This window comes from Aulonocara sp. 'chitande type north' Nkhata Bay, linkage group LG22, assembly GCF_057382095.1.
Source record: "Aulonocara sp. 'chitande type north' Nkhata Bay isolate Kocher_YH1m ecotype deep benthic linkage group LG22, A_spYH_male_GT1.1, whole genome shotgun sequence".
Lineage (NCBI taxonomy): Eukaryota > Metazoa > Chordata > Actinopteri > Cichliformes > Cichlidae > Aulonocara > Aulonocara sp. 'chitande type north' Nkhata Bay.
In genome coordinates this window covers 9,390,900-9,415,772 of record NC_141364.1, presented here as the reverse complement: position 1 = coordinate 9,415,772, position 24,873 = coordinate 9,390,900, and the positions used below count along the sequence as shown (strand labels likewise).

At 40.1% G+C, this 24,873-nt stretch overlaps 1 protein-coding gene across 1 annotated transcript in view; it reads left to right on the top strand.

The window, feature by feature from the left end:
- Positions 1-24,873, top strand: part of pkhd1l1.1 (PKHD1 like 1, tandem duplicate 1) — a 43,916-nt gene that overhangs the window by 6,971 nt on the left and 12,072 nt on the right. The window contains exons 17-50 of the mRNA XM_086279960.1: positions 382-517; positions 637-780; positions 903-1,057; positions 1,267-1,377; positions 1,519-1,668; positions 1,752-1,876; positions 1,977-2,140; positions 2,354-2,523; positions 5,002-5,134; positions 5,723-5,877; positions 6,644-6,766; positions 7,005-7,110; positions 7,616-7,723; positions 7,836-7,997; positions 8,074-8,195; positions 9,128-9,260; positions 10,092-10,284; positions 11,805-11,947; positions 12,123-12,227; positions 12,487-12,672; positions 13,345-13,518; positions 13,606-13,808; positions 16,187-17,159; positions 17,459-17,707; positions 18,305-18,454; positions 19,515-19,689; positions 20,171-20,327; positions 20,452-20,608; positions 20,748-20,957; positions 21,530-21,659; positions 22,434-22,675; positions 22,868-23,004; positions 23,108-24,137; positions 24,493-24,684. Coding sequence (XP_086136086.1) covers positions 382-517; positions 637-780; positions 903-1,057; positions 1,267-1,377; positions 1,519-1,668; positions 1,752-1,876; positions 1,977-2,140; positions 2,354-2,523; positions 5,002-5,134; positions 5,723-5,877; positions 6,644-6,766; positions 7,005-7,110; positions 7,616-7,723; positions 7,836-7,997; positions 8,074-8,195; positions 9,128-9,260; positions 10,092-10,284; positions 11,805-11,947; positions 12,123-12,227; positions 12,487-12,672; positions 13,345-13,518; positions 13,606-13,808; positions 16,187-17,159; positions 17,459-17,707; positions 18,305-18,454; positions 19,515-19,689; positions 20,171-20,327; positions 20,452-20,608; positions 20,748-20,957; positions 21,530-21,659; positions 22,434-22,675; positions 22,868-23,004; positions 23,108-24,137; positions 24,493-24,684 — 7,003 coding nt within the window. The remainder of the gene's footprint in view (positions 1-381; positions 518-636; positions 781-902; positions 1,058-1,266; positions 1,378-1,518; positions 1,669-1,751; positions 1,877-1,976; positions 2,141-2,353; positions 2,524-5,001; positions 5,135-5,722; positions 5,878-6,643; positions 6,767-7,004; positions 7,111-7,615; positions 7,724-7,835; positions 7,998-8,073; positions 8,196-9,127; positions 9,261-10,091; positions 10,285-11,804; positions 11,948-12,122; positions 12,228-12,486; positions 12,673-13,344; positions 13,519-13,605; positions 13,809-16,186; positions 17,160-17,458; positions 17,708-18,304; positions 18,455-19,514; positions 19,690-20,170; positions 20,328-20,451; positions 20,609-20,747; positions 20,958-21,529; positions 21,660-22,433; positions 22,676-22,867; positions 23,005-23,107; positions 24,138-24,492; positions 24,685-24,873) is intronic.

Genomic DNA, 24,873 nt, shown 5'->3' with positions numbered 1-24,873 from the left:
TTGCCTGGAAGACCTCTAATGGCAGAAATGCTGTGAATGTACAACTCATCCAAAAATATCTGCAAGTCCTCCAAAAGATGTATTCGGACGTTTGGGTAAATATACTCTTTCATAAACAGGAGCATGTTTGGTTAGTTAGCTTAGAAATAAAAAAAATAGAAAGATGAGATACAGTAACATGCTACAGGTTTGAGCATTAAATAGTGTTACTATATCCCCCTCTGTTGGACAGAGCTAGGCTAGGTTTGCTCCTGTTTTGCAAAAGTTGCAAAGTGCATGGGAACACCTCTGATCTTGAATTGGATAAGCTGAAGAAAATGGATGGAATGATGTTTTTCATAGCTTTGTGCCTCATTTCTGCACATTTTCACTGTTAACCAGGTGGTTACCTTTGACATGTGGCCCGCCAATGTGGCTGGAGTCAAGGAAGTCCAGAATGTGACTGTGAGCAGCAGCTGTTCTGACGCAGTCTGTAGTAGCGCCTTCTTCAGCCTCGGCTATGGACGTGCCATGACTGGTAATGTGAAAAACACTGAGTAAACTTGGATTTGGTAGCCACAAAAAAACTTGCATATCTTGGTCCAATTTGATGGAACCCCAAAATACACGTTGTTTCTTCATCTTTGCCTCGTTTAGCACCGATCGCAGTCAGCGCTTCAGCAGCTGAGGTAGAAACAGCCTTGAACGGCCTGTGGTCCATCAAACCCGACACAGTCATGGTCACCAAACAACAAAGCAGCGAAGGGTCTCACTTTATAGTCACTTTCAATTCTGACAGAGGTATGAAGAACCAAAGTGAGGCGGATGCATAAAATAATTAAAAAGAGTAAGCTTGTGTTGAGCTTTGCAACTGACTTTCTGTTGGGTGTTAAATTTGTGCGTTTTGCTCTCTTGGCTTGTAGGTGACTTTGAACCTCTTCACTTTGAGGTTTTTGGTTCGGACACCAACATCACTGTTGCTGAGGTTACCAAGGGGAGGGGCAACATGAAAACCTTCACTCTGCTCTGGGGAGGAATCCCTACAAAGCCCATCCCCTTCAATGCATCCAAATCTGAGGTCTGTATTGTAAAAAAAAAAAAAAAGAGTCCAGTGACCGTCTCAAGTTTAGCTTTTTTTTTTTTTTTCTTGTCATATTATTCACAGACTGATTAGGATGAAGATTGTTGCTGAAAATAACTATCAAAGATCCTGCAAAAACTGAATTTTTACAGTTTTGTTAAAGGTGTGATGTCTTGAGGTAACTAATGCCCAGCTTGTGTGAACAGGTTCAGTCGGCTCTGGAAGACCTGATGAAAGCAGAGTGTCCGGGGGAGATCTTGAGTTTTGAAGGCACTGATGTGAAATACTTCAAAGACTTTGAAAATGACAATTCGCAGGTTTGTGGGGACAAATAAAAATACTAAAACAGAAAAGAAATGTCTGTAAGTCTGAAACAGAAAACTGTGAGAAATGATTTCTTAAATTTTTAGAGAATTTGATTGTGGATTCTCAGTTTTCTGCTTTTTTCCATTCATCAGTTCAATATTGCAAACGAAGGCACGCCTGTAGATCACTCTGGATTCTGTGGCCGGTGGTCGCTGAAGAACGCCGAGATCCTTTTCAAGGACAGCTACACAACAGAGTCTGGAGATACATATGGACCGGTTTCATTGGACAAGCACCCAATGGTAAAATCAATCATTTATGTATTTATTGTTAATGGCATTGTGCAGCTACCTTTTTCACAAATATTCATTTAATTTTCTTCCAGCTTTGCTTTGCATACAAGGGAATGTTGAAAGCTGAAGTTGGAATGAGGTTCACTTACCGGGACAGCAAAGGCAAAACGCTAACACTCACAACAAAGATCAACACTATCTTCAACAAGGGCTCCAAGTCAGTGCTAAGTCCTAAAAGTGCTTTTGAGTTATCCAAAATGTGCAAAGATACTAATTACATATCGGTGCAGCGTGTAAATAAGATATTTTCTTCACAGATGGAGTTACAAATGCATGAATCTGCAAAGATCTCTGCAGACACAATACATTGGGAGCAGATACAGTCTGCTGGAGTTCTACCTGTACAAGGATACTTCTGGTGAAGATTTCTACATAGATGTCGTTCATATTGGAAAGATGGCCACTGCAATTGATGAAAATGGTACAGAGTTGGATAGTACTTATTGTTTAATTGTACAGACAGTATTCAAATATCTTAATATTCTGCTTTATGTTGTTACATATTTCTATCCTACCGTTTTGCAGAATACCTTTAAATGTATAACTTTGATGCCTGTACAGGGAGTCTTAAACACTTGTTTTCTCCCTAATTAAATATTGATAAACTTAATTTTCCTCATTTTTTATTGCACAGCTGTTCCTAACAAGAGGAGGCCCGCTCCTTTTGAGGATTCTGGTCGGTCCTTCGAGTTGATCTCCGTCAGCAAACATGCATCATCTGCTTCACGGATCAGCTATGAGATCAAAGCCACACCTCTAGACTGTGCATTTGATTTTCCACTGCTAGGCGTTGGCTTCCTGCAGGTAGGATTTAGATGTGTTAATTTAGATGTGTAAAATAGAAATATTGAATAAGAAGTCATTAGATTTCTGGAAATCACAAATGTAACGTCGGTTCAGTTCAGGTTGGCTTCGTTGTTAAAAGTCAGCAGACTAGACTAGAAGACTAGAAGCTTAGGTTTAGCAAGCTAACCTATATTCTTAATGCAACTGGGAAATTTTCAGGCCTTTTATTGTGGCTATCAAGGCAAAGATTTTGATTTCTGACTTCTTGTTATTGTTCAAAAAAGGAGATAAATCTAAACTACATTTTCACCAAGTATTAGTTATCTGATGCACTTTGGCAAATGTCTTTTTGACTCTGCGCTTAGACTTTTTACCTGCATCCAAACAATGCCTGTTAAGATGTGATTGCTTAATAGAAACTATGCTACAAACAGAAAACCAAAAAGCACAGGTTATATACATCATGTCTTGTCCCTGTCCTACAATGCTGTACATATCCAAGTGCAGAATCTGAATTTGTTTTCTTGGTCTGCAAATAATGAGAACAATTTTTGGCCGTTGAAATCCTAACTTTTTGTTAAAAAAAAAATATATATATATATATTGTGTTGCTAAAATTAAACGGGAGAAGAAGGGGCTTTCCCAGTCACGCCAGTACTGTGGGATCTTATTGGAGTAACCGTATGAGTTTAGGCTTGTTGGCTTGTGTTTCTTGGAAAACAAATCCACACAAAGAAAGGACAGAGGCTAAAAGTTAAGCCTGCATTCCTGTGCTATTGTGTTACGGTGTCTACGGATTGTCTCAATAAAACAAACCAAAAGATGATAAAGGAAGAGTGAGTAGATATAAAGTTTCAAAATTGCCTCAGTAACAGTATTTTGAAACCAGATGTCCTGCTTAAGAGATCAGTGTTGCCTCAGCAATGTGAATGAAAGCAGTAGAAATGTACAGTGACCTGCAGCCATGCGTGCGATATAAGTTACAGTACAGAGAGGCACCTTAATGATCCTGTATGCGTGTCATGCCTCCACCTGCTCTACAGTCATTATTTGGCTAACAAATTAAAGCAGAAGCAGCACCAAAGCATAATGTCAGCTATTTCAGTTAAAGCTGACATTAATCTTTGCGCAGTTTATGTGGGTTTTCTGCTTCATGTTGTTTTAACAGGTGTTCTTTTCCCATTTAAAATCCAGCTTGTAGAACCACATTTAGTAGCAATAAGATGAAGGGTTCACATTTGACTGTTATACAGAATAGTTCATGATTACCTCAAAGACTGCATGGCGCCCAGTCCTGTGGCTGCAAAACATGATCCCAAATCATCACCCCTCCACCAGTGTGCTTGAGAATTGGTATGGGGTGTTTGTACCCATCCAAAGAAGCCATACTTGTTCAGTCTTTTTTTAATAGTACTGCCATGACATTTAATATTTACCATGCCAACTGAGGTGTACTTCTTGGTTTTACTTTTTTTAATACTTTTCTAAGCACTGCACAGTCGAACTGTGGTTTGAATTTCAATTCAATTCAATTTTATTTATATAGCGCCAAATCACAACAAAACTCGCCTCAAGGCGCTTCATAGATACAGAGAAAAGAGGGGCGGGGCCATCTGCTGCGACCGGTTGGGGTGAGAGAAGGAAAACAGGATAAAGACATGCTGTGGAAGAGAGACAGAGGTTAATAACAGATATGATTCAATGCAGAGAGGTCTGTTAACACATAGTGAGTGAGAAAGGTGACTGGAATGGAAAAACTCAATGCATCATGGGAATCCCCGCAGCCTACATCTATTGCAGCATAACTAAGGGAGGATTCAGGGTTACCTGGTCCAGTCCTAACTATATGCTTTAGCAAAAAGGAAAGTTTTAAGCCTAATCTTGAAAGTAGAGATAGTGTCTGTCTCCCGAATCCAATTTGAATTTGGGAAGATTTTGGAATTGTGTTAACACGTACCTGAATGCCACAGACTGACAAAACCTTTAAGATGAGATAAGATAAGATAAGATAAGAAGAACTTTATTTATCCTGAGGGAAATTCTTTCGTCATAAATATACAGAGGAGGTCACACTTGTTGATGATCAGTTAATCAATGGATTTGATTAGCAGCATCTGGATGCTACTTACTATCTTATTTCCTTTGAAAACAGTGAGTGAAATTCTTGTGACAGGATGTATTTACAGAATAAAGCTAGTTTACGCTGCTCATTAACATAAGTAAAGTAAATGCAGAAAAGTTAAAAAACAGCATACATCATATTGGCATTTGAACCAAACATACAATATAATGAGCACAACATCCAGAGAGTCCTTTAAACACTGTCCCACTGTCCCACAATGAGCTTAAAGTGAGTTCTCTAATGATCCATTTTATGTTGATAAAAAAGGCCTTAAACCTGGCACACACTTTACAACCAGGATTAAGGTTGTAATCCTGTGATATCAACACAAATTGAAATGTGTTGATATTTTTTCTCTCCACTGTCTTTTGAAGATGTCCAACAACAGTGAGGACGCGGCTGAGTTTAAAGAAGGAGCTACCACAGTGACCATCGCCCGCCCTCACCGAGCCTCCCCTCCTCTGAACGGCACTTTTGATGCGATGATTTACGGTGGTCGAGCTGAAGGTAGCGCTGACAGACATTAGTAGAATTTGCATTGTAACAGCTGCCTTGCCTGCATCTGCGGTGTTCCACAGATAGGATTATCCAAATGGTTCAATTCTGTGTGACCTATAACTAATTACTGACTTCCACGCTACTCGTATGCCATTGTTGCCATTGTGAAGGATGACAGGTTGACATTAATCCAAAGTAAATGCACAAAAGCTCTTTTTAAAAGTTTACAAAGCTTCTGAAGGCTCAAAGAGAAAGAAACAGGGAGCTGAAGCTTCAGGTAGTGTTAGCTCTGTAACGTTATGTCTGCGTCTCTGAGGTTCACAGATGAAAAACTAATGACTTATGGTGTTTATTCTTAGATTAACGTTAGATTAAAAACATAGCACTCTAGAATCAATACATCTGCTATAGCTTCAGTTATTACTTTACCACTTTTCCACTTTGAATTCTGCTTTGAGTGTTTCTGTGATATATAAAATAGTGAAGTACTGCAGCTTCATGAGGGGAAACCTAATAGATGTGGTACAAATATCATTCATTTTGGGATATCTTTACACGGCTATCATTAAAAATGACAAAACAAGTCCTTGTTTTTAGGTTTATCTGTGGACATCAGTGAGGAGGACCTGAAGTATGCCCTAGAGGGAATTGCAGGGATGGGCCAGGTCACCGTCCAAAAGTCTGGAACCTGCAGACGTCCCCAGTGGAGCGTTAAGTGGCTCACAAAGCCAGGAGACCAACCTCTGATCCAGGTCTGACTGCACCGCTTCCTGTTGTGTTTGTGTTCCTTTATGTCTTTGCTCTTTTACCGTTTCTCTATTAAAATGTAAATTTCATTTCCCATCAAATGTATACGTTTGATAGGAAAGGCTACTTTTTCTCTAATAAAGAAAACCGCATGAAAGACCAAAACTGCCAAAATCGAGAATAAATAGAAATAAATGAAGATCTCCATCAATAACATAGTATTAAAAATGAATGTAGACTTTGTGTATAGTGACTTTTTTCTGCTAGATTAGCTAACAGCTTCATTTCTGTAATGATCTCCTGACTCAAAGCAGTCATGTGCTCTGTGACCCCAAAACACTGAATTACAGTCTGCTCATTTGCATTTTTTAAAGCAGAAAATGCATAAATAAATACAATTTGTGGAATATGCTACAGAAAATTAAATAAAAAGAAATGAACACCATATTAGCTAAATGAGGCGCTAATAGAAGTAAAAATTAATGAATGATAAAATGTTAATAAATATTAATTTATGTCACAGTTTTAAAATTTTAAACTTAGTATATTTCATTATTACATTTTATATTTTCTGGTGCATTCACTGACGTGACTTTTTGATTTTGGCACTTTTCTATAAATGTTGCTTAAAATTACTATTGTGATACAACATTAGATACCTGGAAATATCCATATTAGTAACAAAAGCTTCAATGACATGAATCCGTCATAACAACATGTACATAAAAGGTATAAACATACATCATACATTGTGATTTTCACTCGCTACAGTTCGATTACTCGTCAGTTGTCGGGGAAAATGTCATTATTTCGGCCACGGAAACACGAAAGGGAGGTCTGTGGATTCGAAGCCTGACAGGAGACTTTTTCCGAGTGTGGGAAAACAAACCACAGGTACGTCTGCGAATCAAAAAGCCTCCAGGCCAGGTGGTTTTAAGTTTCAAGTTATGTGTGTCCAACCGTCTGCTATAGCTACAGCTAATCTGTTAATGTGTTTTTGTTAGCGTGCATCCTGTAGAGCAAGTTTTGTTTTTTCTGTTTGCATAAAGCTGATGTATTGTTATATTCCGTGACTGCAGGCAGCATGTTTGACAGCAGTCTTTAATAACTGTCTCGTTATGACCGCTTGCAGGTGGAGGTTCAAATCAACGGCATCCCATCAAAGTGTTCTGGTGACTGCGGCTTTATATGGTCCGAAAAGAAAACTCCAGTCGTGACAGGAATCAGCCCTTCGCAAGGTGTTCAGTTCATCACCAAGTTACTGTTACCTGCTGTACTTTGTAACTTTAGTTCCTTTGACTCTGATCTCTTTGCACATTTAACTTTAAAAAAAATTAATTTTGTTTTAAAGTAATAAAATAAAAATGATAGTTATGATTAATAAAGAATAAATGAATTATAGAATAGATGCACAGAAATGACACAGTGAGTCAGAACTAATGTGAAGCTTAAAAAGCTGGTGAGTCTGGATTTAAATGCTGTTTGTGATGCAGTTGAACTTATCTGAAAATGGAGACAGTTGTGGAGTTTAGGAGCTCCAGCTTTGAACAAAACACCCACTAGTGAAGGGTTTGTTATCCAAAACTTGTCAATCAACACCAGTTTTTGACAGTATTCGTATAAAGCCTGTTGTCAGTCTCATATTATTTGATCAAGTCCTGGAAGTTTTGTAAATTATGCCGTGTGTTTTTATGCCGTACTGTATGGTGAAGGGAGCTTATATAATTTAATATAATGTTTCAGGTTCTAATGGTCTGGGGACTCTCTTAACTGTCACTGGGACTGGCTTCAGCAGTGAAAATGCTTCCATTATGGTGGGAAAGGCCAGGTGCCACGTTGAAGCAACCACAGGTGAGTAAAGTTATTTTTGAGAAGTGAACATTTTACTCTAGGTTCTCGTTAAGATAACTCAGATGATACTTGTCTCCAGGAGACTAACTATAACGTGGGAAATATATTTCAGCTACCACTCAAGTATGCAGACTTGGCAGCACCAGTGCCGGCACCTACCCAGTGTTCGTAAGCTTCCCCTCTCTGGGCGATTCACGCTTTTCAGACAGCAACTTCCTCTTTACCTACCAGCTCATCGTGTCTTCTTTCATCCCGCTCTCTGGAAGCGTTGCAGGTACAACCACGATCCTCTATGTGAGCCATGAAACACCTAATTCTGCGAGACAATTATTGTTTTATTTTTTCCTCAGGAGGGACTCTGCTGACAGTGAGAGGCTTTGGCTTCAGCCAGAACGCTACAGTTACTGTTGGCAGTGCAGAGTGCACACTGATTGATTCAACTGACACTGAACTGAAATGCAGAACACCAGCAGTAAGTCCCCACACTGCAAACTCATTTTTATACACAGTGTTTACCTGCAATAGCATGCAAATAAAATAGCTGTCGTGTAGTGTGCTGAGAACGGAGTAAAAAGTACATGAGCAGAAAACAAGAAGATGCAAACTGGAATATCCAGAGTTGGTAGAAATTAGTCAAATAATTTCATATAATTTCATATTTAATTATCCAATCCAACATCCAGATCTGTAGTTACATTGCATTATTTAAAAAAGACTGTAACACTTTTTTAGGTACACTAAGAATCTAAATTTAATGTGAGTACTTGCTGGATCATGCATAGTAATTACAAGACATAATAAAATAAAAACAAATATAAAAAGCTTGAAGCTTTCTTAGGATGTTTTAAAAATGTTTATATATCAGTGATTTTTTTTTTTTTTTTTGTTGAAGTTAATCCAGCAATGAGAACTGAAATTTAAACTCGGGCTTTAGCCACTGACGTATTAAGTGACTTACAAAATTTCTTTACGGTCAAGTAAATGCATTGGAGTCGCTATTAACTTGTTCTTTTCACTAATTTTCCTATTAAAACTATTTCAAATGACACTTTGCGTGGCTACTATAATATATATAGCATATGTATCATTGTGTTAATTTTTGTAGTCAGTCAGACGTCACTAACTACTGCAGTCCTTTCTTGTGATGTAGTGTACTGACAAAACTGTTAAATTCATTAACACAACAGAATATTTGAGTAACATTTGTTATAAAGAAATAAGTTCATACTACGTTCACCACCAGGCCATTGGTCATATCAGACAGAGTATGCCCAGAAATGACATAGTTAGTTATATAGTCTTGTCATAATAAAACTTACATAACTTAATGTTATGTAACATTATATTATTTCCCGTCTTTAGCTCTGAATAAGGTACTTACTTTTATTAAAATGCTTATTTCAGGGAGCTGTGGGATCACAGACGGTCACGGTGTTGATGGGAAACATGAGTCAGACGGCCATCAGCTCCTTCACCTACGATAATAACCTCACCCCACAGATCACAGGCCTGAATCCCCTGACCACCACTGTGATTGGTAAGCAGCTCCTTTTTTATGCTGAATGGAGCTGTTGTGTTTATGCATCAAATAACCTTTAACACAACTATAGAGATTGTATGATTCATTTAAGTAAAGATTAATGAGTTTAATGAGGATGAAGGTGGGTTTTGTCCTTTAAAGGTTACTTTCAGTCCTAACTGTCTGCTTCCCCTTTGTGCTTGAAAAGAAAAGGATTCAGTGTTTCTTCATTGAATTTCAAGCCTCTTCATACACAAAGTAAACCACATATAGGCACAGTGCATTTGCTATTATTCAGTTAGTGCTATGAAAACAGTGAATCCAGAAAATATTGAAGGCTTATGTATTTTTGTCAGTAACTTTTACACAGGACAGGTTACATCACATGAAATGTGTCCTTGAATATATGAACACAATGTATTTTAATGGCAGAGAGAGCCAAAATGTTGACGTGTGCTGTGTGTGCTGTCTGGGCTTTGTTGCTCAGAGCTGGCATGTTTCTGACCTGTCAACAGCAGCTGAAAGCGTGTGTAGAAACCTCAATTGTTATAGTCTTGAGTTGTGTAATGCTGATTTGCAGGTTTACCCAGTTTTAGCCTTTTAAAGCTTTCTTAAGCTTGAGAATCTTGGCTCAGGGGGCTAGCGAGGCTTACCGTCTAATTATACTAAACAACTAGGAAGAAATGACGCTAAAAGAATTTCTATTAATCTGCAGAACAACCCGTGACATTCATGACATACAATGAGAGCCAACGAGGTGACAAGTGCCAGTCATCTTGGCACTTTAATGACAGAGGCTGCTACGTTGGAAAAATGAGTTGGCATACTTGTTTGTCTTTCTTTGTGCAGGCCACCGAGTTCTCACCATCCAAGGTTTGAACCTCGGGCAGCAAGACAATGACAGCATCGTGCTTGTAGGAAGGAGGGAATGTGTCACTGTGCTTTGGACGGAAGCAAACATCACCTGTCTTCTCCCTGTGCTGCCACCTGGCATGCATGAGGTGGACGTACAGGTTGGGAACAATGGCTACCCCCAGACGAGGTACAGCGTCTGTCAAAGATACACTGAGTGATTTGGAAGTACTATCACGGGTTCATCTTTCGCGTGCAAAAATGAAAGACTGCTGAATTGTTTTCTCACGTGTCAGATGGGCCCAGGCGCATTCTGTGAGGGTCAGATACAAACATTGTTTTATATTTGTTTTTTCAGTCAATATACACTGTATAGACTGCGCCAAGGTTCCTGACACTAGAGTTTGATCCCTTCAAAGGAGTAGAAAATAAGTAGGACAACAATAAACAAATAATATGATAATAAATACACAAAAAGTGGAGCATGGTTTATTGCAGACAGAGACAGGATTTGGGGTTGATTTGAAAATGTGATTAAAATCGAATTAAATAAATAAATATCGCTCTCTAGATGTATCTATATCTATCTATGTATATACAGTGGGACTCACGGGAGTTACGTTCTAAAAAAAAAACCTGCGATAGGTGAAATCTGCGAAGTAGCCAACTTTATTTTTTACAATTATTGTAGATGTTTTAAGGCTGTAAAACCCCCCACTACACACTCCAGTGTTATAGAATGAAACCAAAGGCACCCGCGGTTGCCTTTGACGGTGCAAAACGTTTCAGTGTTGTGTTTGTTGGGGAGAAGACTTAAAAACATGCAGTACAGCACTTCAGAGTCACACTGCGGGCAATCCAAGATTTATGTAAATTTGCTTAACGCAATTATTTACGAAGCTTAACGCATTCTGTACTGTACAGGAGATATGGCACGAGATTGACTAAAAATGGTCTACAGCCAATCAGGACGCAGAACACAATGCGCTGTAAAAAATAAAAATAAAAATACAACATAAAAAAAGCATGCAAAATTGCGCAAAAATAAATAAATCCGCAAAACAGCGAGTCCGCAAAAGGTGAACCGCGTTATAGCGAGGGACCACTGTACATAGATCATAGACAGATAGATGAATTTATCTAAAAGCAGATATCAAGTTCTGTTAAGTGCATCTTCCCAGTGAAAAGCTTTTGCTACTCAAAAATAGACTCGACTTTCTTGGAATATTTAATAAAGATGAGTAATTTCTTTCTCTACCTGCCCAAAAGATCTTCTCTCCATGAAATGGTGCCATGTATTTGTATTCCCACCATTATTCATGAGGACAATAAAGGAAATTCTTAAGGGTATTTTTTTTTTCAGTTAAAATGTACAACAAATGATGTAGAAAACATCATTTGTTGTACATTTTTTCTTTGGAATGATTTTTTGACCCAAATCATTCCAAAGAACTTCTTGGAGCAAATGCTGCCATCTTATTTCAAAGCTTTATCTGAATGATCTTTGATTTCAGTGGTCACCGGGGCATACAAACTGCATGTACAGAATCATTTGTCGAAAAGTGATTAAAAATTTGGTCGAAATTATTCTAAAGTTAGGTTTTAATAAGATGCCATAGATACCAAAACAAATGACACAGTTTAAGATTAATTCTCATAAGTCTATTATTAATGCCTTTACCTTAGCTGGTCTGTTTTTTTGTTTTACAGCAATGGTGTAAACACGACCATTGAGTACATCCTGGAAGTCTACAGCGTCTCGCCGTTGTTCGGTTCTTTGATGGGAGGAACCAAGCTGACCGTTTCTGGCTCTGGGTTCAGCAGCAACGTATCTGACAACACTGTGTCTGTTGGTAAGCAACATGTGATCCAGTCGTAATTATGCCAACCGTGTGTTTTACTAGCAAATATATTTAAGCAATTTATATGAATGGAAGTTAATGATGGTGCAAAAGCTTGCAAATATTTAAAAACGGTGTAACAGAGCTGCATCACTGATCTCCATGTTTTCTGTTTGCGTTGTGACAGGAAACGCTGCTTGTGAAGTGACGGCCGCCTCAGAGAATGAGCTGCAGTGTGTTGTGCAATCAGAGGAGAAGACCCACATTGTTACCAACCAGGGATTTGATCGCGGTAGTTTTATGTTTCTGTGCTTTGTGCAGCTGTCAAACTAAATCTGAGAAGCTGAAGTTGTGTACAACAGAAAGAGGATTAACTTACAGAAAACATACACCTGCGAGGAAGTTGTTGCCTGTAGTCTCTATGCAACTAAAATGCAACTGATTCACAAAGAAATGTCTCAGATTGTGTTAGATATCAGACACTTTAATCCGTGTGTGTGTTTGTTGGTTCTTTGTGTAAGTCTTATTCAACGTAACCATGCGTTTTCCAGTTTATGGGCAGGGAAATGCGTGGAGTCCAGCCTCACTCACCGTATTCATTGGCGACACGGTAATGTGGCGTTGGGAGGCACCAGCCTTTCAGAAAGTTGGGTACCGGGTCTTCAGTGTTTCCAGCCCAAGCGGTACCTCTTATGAAGGAGGACCTTTCACCAGTGGAGAGACCAAAACTGCCCAAGGTAGAACTAGAGTCAGCTGTGCACAGATTTATGAAAAGCTTTTCCCTTCTTTATCTCCAATCACCAAAACAATCCACCATAACTTCAGTGTGTGATTTTGTTAATTAAGTTTGTGTTGCTATGGTTCTTCTTTGTTTCCCTTTAAATATTCAAATATAATCCTCCGGACTCTCATTTAAAGTTTTATTTTATCCCACATTGATCGCTGTGCTTCACCCTGTGTACACTGGACAACTGAAATTGTTTTATTTACTGGATTTAGGAAGTTCAAAACTTTGAATGGAATATTCCCGCCCAAAAAGGAAACAGTATTATAAACAAATAAAACAGTTTCATTTTCAGAAATCATTATAAAAAAGTAATAAACTCTGATTTGTACTTACTCCATGTTGATGATATTAAACTCTGGTTTATTGTTGCTGTGCTGCACACTGTAGCCGCTTGTAAAACATGACCTCATTACGTCTAGATTTCATGAGTTGTATATGAGAATGACTGGACACCTTTCATTTAGTGTATGTATAGAGATGTCATGATAAGCTACACGTGTTGTGCATGAATGAGTGTGCTGTGTTACACCTTTCAACATGCGTGAGCCATACTGAACTAGATAAGCGCACAGCATCATGACTTGATGTGACGTCTTTACAATCTGGGTCTCGTGTCCCTCAGGATTTTTCAGCTACCGTTTCACCGCGCCCGGGGTTTATTACTACAGCAGTGGCTACATAGACAATGCCAACCTCAGACTCCTGCAGGGAGTCGTGAGAGTCCAGAGTCGGGAGGAAAAGAGCAGCGAGGTCTCTGTCCGAGTGAAGGGCATTGAGGCCAGACATGTGGCTGGAAGTAAGTTAATATAAGTGGATAAGAAGTTATGATTGATTTATCCAGTTCTAAGGTAGAATAAAAGGTAATGATCTCTACTTACTACAGGTTCACGTCGTGTCTCCAGAGCAGCGCCACAGTGCATTGCCTCCCCGCAGTGCCAACAGTCCAATCAGACTGATATGCTTTCCCTCAGTACCTCCGCCTGCTCCACTCCCATGGTTTACTCCATTTCTCCCAACCAGGGCTCATACCACAAAGCGATCCAGATCAAGGGCAAAAGCTTCAGTGACGTGGCCTGTGCTAACGAGGTTAGCAGAACTTTTTAAGACTGCATCATTGAATGAATTAAATGTAAAATATCTTCTTTGGTCAGTGATTGTCTTGCATATCCCTTCTTAAAGACCCATGTTATACATCAAAATACAACATTGCTACATAACTTCGTTTTAGGATGCCGGAGAGAATATTCAGTATGATGTAAATGTTTGATATATAATATAGGTCAATAAAAAAACAACAGTACAGGCTGTGGCACTCCCAGAATCTTTTGAATGGCCTGATTAAATCATTCAGCCTTTATTTAATAAAATGTCTGGAACATTAGAGTGGCAGTTCTATTCAGTCATTTCCATGGGATATTTTGTGCTATTCAGAGACAGACTGGATCAAGCATTCTGAGGAAAAGAAACTACAATTAAATTAAATGATTTGTTGATCTGAATCAGTTTGATTTGACAGTTGAGATCTTTTTTTTTTTTTTTTTTTTTTTTTTTTTTTTTTTCTAAATGACATCAGAAACAGCAGTATGCGACATTACGTGATGGCAGAGCTTCAGTTCATCCTTTGTCATTTTTTTTTTTTTTTTTTTAATAAATAGGACAGGGGGAATGAATGAGAGAGAGAGAGGGAGAGAAAGAAAGAAAACCAAAGGGGAGAAGAGACGGTGAGAAGGGGGGGGAAGAGAGACAAAAAAAAAACAAAAAACTCCTGGGTCACCTGTATGGAGAAAAAAAACAAACAAACAAACAAACAAAAACAAACAGAGGAGACAGCAAACAACAAAGAGCAACATAATAATAGAGAAAACAAAGCACCATCACAATAAACTAGCTAGTCATAGATATCAGTATTTACTAAGTAATAAACGATATTGTGCAGCACGCAAGATAGACAGCGCACAGTGTGCTTTGAGGCAGCAGCCAAGAAAGCTTTAGTCCGCGTCTGTGAATACCCATGTGTGCATACCTGTGTGGATCAGCATGCTTGCATTCCAAAGGTTTCTCCATGTAATGATCTGCTAGGGAGTGTGGGGGGGCCACAGCCCCGTCCTCCAGGGTGTGAAGCGGGTATGGAGGAGATCAAAACTCCAGACATCCAGAGGCCCCCAGAACACAAGAGACCATGACAGTTGAGATCTAAAAGTTGAGAACTAAAACTAATGGATAAACAGTAGAAATAGACAGCCATGGATGTGACTTAAAAAGATAAACAGTGGTCAAAAAATGGAAATAAATTGCTAGCTAATAAATTCTTACCTAATAGGCTGTTTAGAAAAGCATGCAGTTGACATTGTTAGCTAAGTGTACCAATAAAACATAGACTGTACATAAACAATGGACTTGGCCACTGTGACTTCACATATTGCTTGGGATACTGAGTGTTTTCACCCAGCCCGTTCTCACCCCCGCAGCATAATATACAGACAATTTATACAGACCCGAGGTGTTCCTGAGGAACGCGAAGCTACGCGCCGGGTTACGGATGAAATCCAGTAGAATGACGCTCCCGCGGTAATACATGTCCCAGCCATGTATTCCAGCCCTAACCCTAACCTTAACCAGCACTTTAATGACGTTAGATAGTGTTTTCCAAAGCGATTTAAGTAAAACAAATGTACATGTGTAGATTCATTCCAACGGTTCTCATGTTTCCTCATTTTTCCAATCTCGTAATATAGGAACGTGTTGGGCACCCGGAAGTGTAATATATCGATGATTTGTCATCGATATTTAGCATAAAATGTTACATTTTGGGAGTGAGAGCATGTTGTTTCACCATTGTCGTGTGCAGAAAAAGCCATTAGTTAATGAGTTTGCCCAGGTTTCTGATGCAAACGAAAAACATTGAACTTCAATCAGCAACTCATCAGGGAAGTATTGGGGGGATTAGACTTCTATATATCCAAAAGTAATTTTGCAACCAGAGCTCTCGCCCCAACCCCTCTCGACACCATAAGATAGAATACAGACACAAGACACTTAAGCATTTGCACAAATAACATTGCTTCATTAAAGCATGCTGGAAAGCTCGGTAGTTAGCTAAGATTTTGAAGAAAGTAGTAATTAAAGATTAAACAAATGAACACTAACATTAGCTAATTGTATATTAAAAACAGTAGTGGTTTAAATGAAGTTGTAAGGATTTTGTGGCTGTAAGACCTTAATGCAATGTACTTAAATTAATAAAACACTTGTGTCACTATAATGAAAGCATTCAAGCACACATGCTTAGTCCTAAACTTCAATTAACACATAGCTAATTTCATTATACCATTTAGAAAAGTCATTTTAATCCTAAATCTCAGTTCTTTGACCAATAAATGTGTTGTCATTAACTGACTCGATTAGCCTTGATATAACTCTTGTTCAGACTTGTTACCCACAGTGGTGTGCTCTGTGTGCTGCAGGTGATGGTGGGAGATCAACCCTGTCAGGTGATCAACAGCTCCCAATCTGAGATTAACTGCCAGCTCAGTCCCAGCAGTGAACTTCCCATTGGCCTTGCTCTCCCTGTGGCCGTCAGAGTCAACAACCTAGGCAGCGCCGTCATCGCTGTGCCAAATGAGCTTGAGCGTCGCTTTGTGGTTCTCCCAGTGGTTGACTCAGTCTCGCCTCCTATTGGAAGCCCCACTGGCCACACTAGGCTCCTCATCCGCGGTTCTGGCTTCTCAGAGGGACTCGTAATTGTAGCCAGCGAGCTCTGTCGCATCCAGTCTCTTAATTACACTTCGATCATCTGCGACACAGCGCCTTCTCAGCCACACATCGGTGATGTCATCTTTTACATGGGCCAAATCCAAAGCGCCTGCCACTCAAACTGCTCCTTCCGCTACTCCTCGTCCGTCACTACCACAGTTACCGGCATTTCCCCGGACAGCATTGATGATGTCACTACTGTGACCATCTCTGGCTCAGGGTTTGGCAGCAGCGTGGATGATGTGGCAGTTTTTGCTGGGTTGACAGAGCTAGAAGTAACCGCTGTGACCGACGGCAAAATCAGCGCAAGAGTCAGCGCTCTGCCTGCAGGTGACCACTCAGTCAAAGTGATTGTGAGAAGCAAAGGCCTCGCTTCTGGTCAGGTCACCCTGAGCAGTAAGGCACAAGCAACCCTGAACCCCAACGTGGGCAGTCTGGCGGGAGGAACGCCACTTATCTTCACAGGAAATGGCTTCGCTCGAGGGAACACAAGCGTGACGGTCGGTAGGAAACCCTGCAAGATTCAGGAGGTGACGCCGGGTCGTCTTATCTGCCTGACGCCTCCTAACACTGTGGGGCTGGTGACCGTCATTTTGCAGGTCTTCTCTGTGCAGTATCCTCCTCTCAGCTTCACCTACTCCACCGCCCACACTCCTGTCATCAGCTCCATCAGCCCCACCACAGGTAACTATGATGACAGAAAGATAACAAGCAGAGGCTAATGCAGTTTTTGCAAGATGATTCAGTGAAATTAAGCAAAACAGAAGAACACAGAAAAAAGTCACTGAAATTTGGAAATTGGTTCAGTCTCATTTACCTTAATTTATCATTATTATTACTGAACAGATAAAATATTATTCCAGCTCATGACATTTACAGATTTATGTGTCATTCGGTACCGTAATATATGTATAAAGCAACAAGTCATATCTCAGATTCTTTATTTATACAGTTTCTTCATCTTCTCTGTTTATTTCCTGCAGGACCGAGCGGGTCCGTCATCACCCTGACAGGTTCAGGCTTCGGCAATGACTCTCAGCTCATCACCATCACCATAAATGGCATCCCTTGCAATGTTTCCACGGTCTCTGACACACAGGTCCAGTTCGCCGCAGGAAGCAATCCAGGGGCGACATACCCAGTCATGCTGCATCACCAGGTCAAAGGTTATGCCCAGTCAGGAGTCGTGTTCACGTATGAACTGACGCTCAGCAGTGTGCAGCCCAGTGAAGGTAAGCAATATTAAAACTCTCTGTTTATCTGCATTTTATTAAATCATGCTTACTGAGGGAAAGAAAAACAAGAAAACACAGACAGACCTAATCGTTAAATAAAAAAATAAAACCAGATCTTTTTTTTTTCTGTAGATGCATAAATCCATATTTACTGGGGCTACTTAATTTGAAGAATATCTAACATTCCTCTTAAACTTTTTTTGTATTGAATATAAAGCAATCAAGTAAACAGAATTAAGAAAACAGAACAAATGATGTCTCCAGGGAGAAAACCTGCTGTCGGGAATAACAATGTTGGATGCATTCAGAATTTTTGTGAGAGTCGCATCTGTCTGACAGTATAGAGTTAATTACATAAAAAAGGAAGAAATAATTATATTTTTCTGATAATTTTTATTATTTTTAAGTTGTTTATAAAAAGGAATCAAATAAAAGAAGAACTGATCATTTAAAAATCTTGTCTCAAAATACTTCACAGTGAAATAAACTGTGCAGCTTTTGTCTTTTTCTTTTATTCTTTCATTTCTTTTGATCCTCTAATCAGTTTTTTATTAGCCTACTAAATTAGTTGTTTCACTTTAATCTGCCGTTCAGGTAGTTTCGGTGGCGGTGCGCTGCTATCCATCCAGGGCTCTGGGTTTGATCCACTCAACTCCACTGTGCAGATCTGTGGGGAGAAATGCCAGGTTCACAGAGAAACATCCACATCCACCCATCTGTACTGCCAGTCTCCACCTCACAACAGTAAGTTTTACCTAAAGCAGATGATCATGCAGATGAAAAAATCTCAATCACTAATATCACTAATAAAATGTGAGTTTTGAAAATGTGCATGCTGTGAAATGCAGCCATGGCATGCACAGCGATTGATTTCTAGGGTTATAAACGTTGCTATTATTACTGCTAAGTAATGCACTGCAGTGTATTTTGAACATTTCTTTCCATTAGTTGGAAAGAAGACACATTACCCCGACAGCACAGTAGTGTATCACACTCTGTGGCTAGTGTTAGGCATTATGTAGCAGAGATGTGGGTTTGCACATTGGGAAGAGGTCATTTCTACGTCGCATGGTGCTGCTTTGCCCATGTTCCACCTCTCTGTGAGCTGCATAGAGAGGGATTCATTAGCTTTAATGTACCTTTCTCATCTAGAACACATTGGGGGTGACGCTTAACTCTGCTTAACCGATGACTGATCTGGGCTAGCCTGTGAATCCTTGCTGGATGCGTGCCTGGTCACAATTTAAACTCTGGTCTGTTGCTCCAAAAATGAAAATGAACATGATTTTTACAGGAAAACTGATTGCTGATGGTATCCTGCTTCACAAAAAATTAAACTAAGATTGTTACAAATTAGAGATTGTGCAGTGTGAAAAGTCTGAGCAGCACTGTTACATTACCAAACAAAAAAGTTCACAACACCTTCACTTCTAAAATCCAGATCCACAGCTTTAATAATATTAATAGCTGCTAAATGCAAACTAGTTAAAAAATATGTCCGTGACAAGCAAGATTTAATTTATTTTACCTTTTAAAGTACCATATGTGTTTTTAGGGACAAAAAAAAAATACTTATTATCATATCAGTAGTTGTCAGTAGCTGGTTTAAGACACCAACTGAATTCCCTAAAGGCCCTAAAGGAGACAGACTGTGCTTACGAGGAATGCTGTCAGCCTTGTCACAGGGCAGAAAACGGTCACATTTGATAAGAAGATAACTTGATATGGATGATGAGAAGATTTTGTTGTTGCGTGATTTGTCTGTCTGTGTGTGTGACTCCGTGTGTGTCCTGTATCCTTGCAGGCACTCAGTCAGAGGTCAGCTGCGTTGTTGCCGTCATTAACCCACATGATGCGGTCAACGTGTCAAACGGCTTCACCTATAGATCTCAGCTGACTCCAGTGATCACTCAGGTTTCTCCTCGCAGAGGCGGCACTGCTGGAGGCACCCGGCTCACAATCACCGGCTCTGGTTTCAGGTACAGCAAAGGAAGAAAACATTTCACTCAATTGAGAGTGCATGGATCACTGATCAAGAATAAGTGCTCAGCCGACAAAAGATAACTGTTTTTGCTTTCACTTTCTCTGCTTGGGAACACGGGGATTACAATCCTGACTAATAGATTACAAATACTGCTTTTTGTTGAGCATGTTTGACACATAATGGACTGTATTAGTGTCTGCACACATATTCATTACCACTAAGGGCCATAATTTTGTTTTTTTACACAGTCATCTGCCATCAGCTCTTTTTAAACAATGTAAAACTCACAAAAACTAGGTGCTGCCCCTCGGCTGGCTTCCAGAAGTTTCCCATTTGGATAACTGGGCAAACTGGGAGTTGATCTTAAAGAAAGATTACTGAGGAGATCACTGAATAAAAAGAGAGTTACAAACCCATAATAGGTTTTCTTCAGTCTGTCTCTCTTGCTTGCGTTCACTCCCCCTCCCATATTACAGCACTGACATTAACGAGATCAACGTGACGATCGCAGAGTCCGTGTGTGACGTGCAGTCCGCCAACAGCACGCACATCATCTGCGTGACCAGCGCTCAGGGGCAATCTCAGGAAACCAAAGTCAGAGTCAGCATCGGAAACCAAGGCATCGCCAAGATGGTGAGGTTGATTTGTTTGTGTTTAGTAAAGTTACGCTGCTTCAAAGGACGGAAACAGTGCTGTCTGACTGATTTTATTGTTTCTGATTACATATTTTCATCCAGTGTTTTTTGTTGTTCTTTAGGACAATGCAGATTTCTTTTACATTGACGTGTGGTCGTCCAAGTTCACGTGGGGAGGTCTGTCTCCACCAGAGGAGGGCACATTCGCTGTTATTACTAAAGGCCAGACCATCCTGCTGGACACCAACACACCTGTGCTCAAAATGCTGCTTATTCAAGGTGCAAAAATTACTTCTTATGCAGTGTTTGTGAAAATGCAAAATTTGGAGAACTGTTGCAGAATAAGATAAAATATTAAAATAAAAAAATTGAACGAAATTCAAACTGTCAGAGAAACTCAAGTTCTTTTTGCGTTCAGGAGGGACGTTAGTGTTCGATGAAGCCGACATCGAGCTGCAGGCAGAAAACATCCTGATCACCGACGGCGGTCGGCTCCAGATCGGACAGGAGGGGGCGCCGTTCCAACACAAAGCCATCATCACGCTCCACGGTCAACTGCGTTCACCTGAACTTCCTGTTTATGGAGCCAAGACACTGGCTGTCAGAGAGGGCGTGTTGGACCTCCATGGTATGCACACACAAATTTATATTCATAAACACACATAAGGTATAGATCAGGTATAAATCAAGTTCCACATCCTAATTTGTAGTTCTTACATTTTTTTAGGATCTCTTTTAAGATTGTTCTGTTTAAATGCAACAAAACACTCATTATGAGTTAATACAGATGTTACATTTTGTTTGTAATTCCACAGATTTTGTCACTCATTAAAATGAATAACCAAGTTGCATTTTAATATTGTTGTTTTCCTACATTTTTCTGAAGTAAATATTGAAATAAATACTTCTTTCACCCTTGAGGTGCACGATCGTATCATGTAGAGTCAGAAACAGAAGGCGTTCAGCAACAGAAACCTCAAATAGCTTTGACCCAATTATTTCAAAAACACGCATTGCATGTCATGTAATAATATCATGTAATAGTAAGCTGACAGCATTTTTAGGTCTTGGTGCTCAAGGTGATTATTGTCACCTCATCTGTTTCTAAGGAACCAGGATAATAATCAAACAATAAGCCCCAAAGTGGACCAGTTTTGTAATAGTTGCTCAAGTTTAAAATGACCTTTTTTATAAAATCAGGTATTCCTGTGCCGATCCCCTGGACCCACTTGGCCCAAACAGCAAACAGTGGCTCAAAAACATTGAACCTGATGAAGGCGGTGACGTGGAAAGTAGGAGATGAGATCGTTATTGCCACCACTGGACACAGGTACAGCTGAGGACTGATTCATAAAAGCATAAATCCAAGTTATTCATCTGAGCTATAAAGCCAAAACATGGGAACTACATGCATTTAATTGAAATGTTTAATTTACTGCGAAAAGAAATGGACAACAAAATGTAAAATTACAGTGATTAGCAGCTGATATTATCTCAAGCCAAATTTTCAACTTTTTAAAAATTTGTGTTAATAATCTTAAAATTATTTTTACAATTAAAAAAAGATCCAGTTGGAAAGAAAACTGGACTTTAATATACTTGTCTATTAAATTGGTCAAATATTTCAAATAAATGTGCTTATTTAGTTACCTAAAGATGTGGAATGTGGAGAAAAATGTGCAACATAACAGTATATTAAATAAATTGCAGCAATTAGCATTTTTGTTGCAGGATGCTAGTTAGCAGCTAATTGAATGAACATCTCTAGTTCCCTATATTTAAAAAACAGAACATGTTGTTCACTTTATTACTGTAATAATGAATATGTGAAATAAGATTATGTAGTAAGCAAAGAACAGAATAAACTAGCCCTGCTGAAAGCTCAATCTTATGGTTTAGCTGAGTAGCAGTAGCTACCGCCGCTCCGATTCTCTGGTTTTGCTAACCTGGATAGCGGGGAAATGTGTGCCAGGAACTGCTGACAATCAAAAGAATGGAGGGTTAAAGATTACAAAATGTCACTGAAATGCTGTTTTATGCATTCCAAAAAAAAGGTTTTAATAAATCTGCAGAAGGGGTAAAAATATATTTATTTATATTCCAGGCACAGTCAAGGAGAGAATGAGGTGAGGAGGATTGCCGCTGTGTCGGCTGATGGAATGACTCTCACCCTGACCGAACCGCTGAACTACACTCACCTCGGGGTGTCCGTGACGCTGCCTGATGGTACGGTGTTTGAGGGCAGAGCTGAGGTGGGGCTCCTCACCAGGAACATCGTCGTGCGAGGTTCACAGAATCAAGAATGGAATGACAAGGTTGAAGCCTGCCCGGGCGGCTTCAACACAGGTACTTAGTGATAATGGTGGATGAGGATTTTCTTCAGACACATCAGATGGGTTTTTTTTGTTATTGTCAGCCTTAAAGTAAAATATTTTTCTGTATATATAGCTTGAACCCTCCTCTGCTGTATCTGCATACTAATTCTGAGACAAGAGCAACACTGTATTTAATACATTTTTGCACTTCTGTGTCCTTCAGGTGAGTTTACCACCCAGACATGTTTCCAAGGACGGTTTGGAGAGGAGGCTGGCAGCGATCAGTTTGGAGGTTGCATCATGTTCCACGCCCCCAGACCAAACGAGAATCTTGCGATTGGCCGATTGGAATATGTTGAGGTAAAATGTATTTTCATTCTCTAAACATTTCTATACTATAGTATCTTTTAAAATTATTATTAGTGTGTTAAAAGTTTGAAGTCTTTGTGCTGTTGTTCTGCAGGTTTTTCACGCCGGACAGGCCTTCAGGTTGGGACGTTATCCCATCCACTGGCATCTGATGGGAGACATCAATTACAAGTCGTACGTGAGGGGCTGTGCGATTCATCAGACCTTCAACAGGGCCGTAACAATCCACAACACCCACCGGCTTCTGGTGGAGCACAATGTGATCTACAACATCATGGGTGGGGCTTTCTTCATTGAGGACGGCATTGAGACGCAGAACATCCTGCAGTACAACTTGGCTGTGTTTGTCAAACAAAGCACCAGCCTGCTAAATGATGACGTCACTCCCGCCGGCTACTGGGTCACAAATCCCAATAACATCATTCGCCACAATGCCGCTGCAGGGGGAACGCATTTTGGCTTCTGGTACCGCATGCATGACCGCCCTGATGGCCCTTCCTACAACCCAAACATCTGCCAGAAGAGAGTTCCCCTTGGTGAGTTTTATAACAACACTGTGCACTCTCAGGGCTGGTTTGGACTGTGGATCTTCCAAGATTTTTTCCCCATGAAGAACGGAGGGTGCCAGTCCTCGATCCCCGAGCCCGCTGTCTTCCGTTCTCTCACCACCTGGAACTGCGAAAAGGGTGCTGAGTGGGTCAATGTAGGCGCCGTGCAGTTCAACAACTTTCTCATGGTAAACAATGAGAAAGCAGGCATCGAAGCCAAGCGTATCGTTCAATGGGCTGTGAAGGGCTTTGGAGAAGACGGCGGGGCGACGGTGTCCAATAGCACCTTTGTGGGTCACGTGGACGAGCTCGGACTAGGCAGCGACTTCTGCACGCACCGCGGCGTCATCCTGCCTTTCGACGACGGCATGAGCGTCATTAACAGCAAGTTCATCAACTTCAACCGCAGCTCCTGCGCAACCGTCGGGGTAACCTCGATCGACGGGGTGTGTGTGGAGCTCTGTGGTGGCTGGGCTGCCAGGTTCAGTGGCATCCAGTACATGAACTCACCCAACAAGGCCGGCTTCAGGTGGGAGCATGAAGTGCAGCTGGTGGACACTGATGGCTCCCTCACAGGTAATCTTTAGTGATTTTATTTTCTCACCATTTTCTCTCTTATACGTGTATAAAGGTTCAGTTTGTTATGTAAGAGTAATACAAGCCTTCCAAGAATCATGTTGAATTAATCTTTTCAGAAATTCTATTTATTCAAACATTCTGCTACTTTTTCATTATGCATTAAATAATCAGCCAAAGCTAAGTAGTGTACTTGTTTAAGGAAATTTTAAACATCACCTTAATGCTTAATACACTTCTGCTCCTCTATTAAGAATGTTTTGTAGCAAGACTTTCTGATTGTTTTAAAGTAAACGTAAATGTGTATGTTCTTCACATGTTTTGGCTCTTCAGTCGGTTTTCTGCTTATTTTCAGGAAACATAAATCATGTAGTTGTGCCTATGAGCGACCTGCTGGATCCTGCTCACTGCTCCCAGAGTGCCGAGTGGAGCGTGGGTTTCCCCGCCGCTGTGTGCGACGAAACTGTTAACTTCCACCGTCTGGCATTTAACAACCCCTCCCCGAGCTCTCTGGTGGCCAAGAACGTCATTCTAACCAACTCACATGGTATAAAAAACTGTATTCGCTACTTTCAGATCTCATATAGTTGTAGAAGAAGCTGTAATTTGTTTTTGTTTTCTTACCTGTGTTGACATCTACTGGTGTTTAGAAGGAACTGCAGTAGAGATTTTACAACAACTGAAAATGCCATCAGGAACAAACTGCAGAGAATAATATTTTATCTTTATAGGAAAT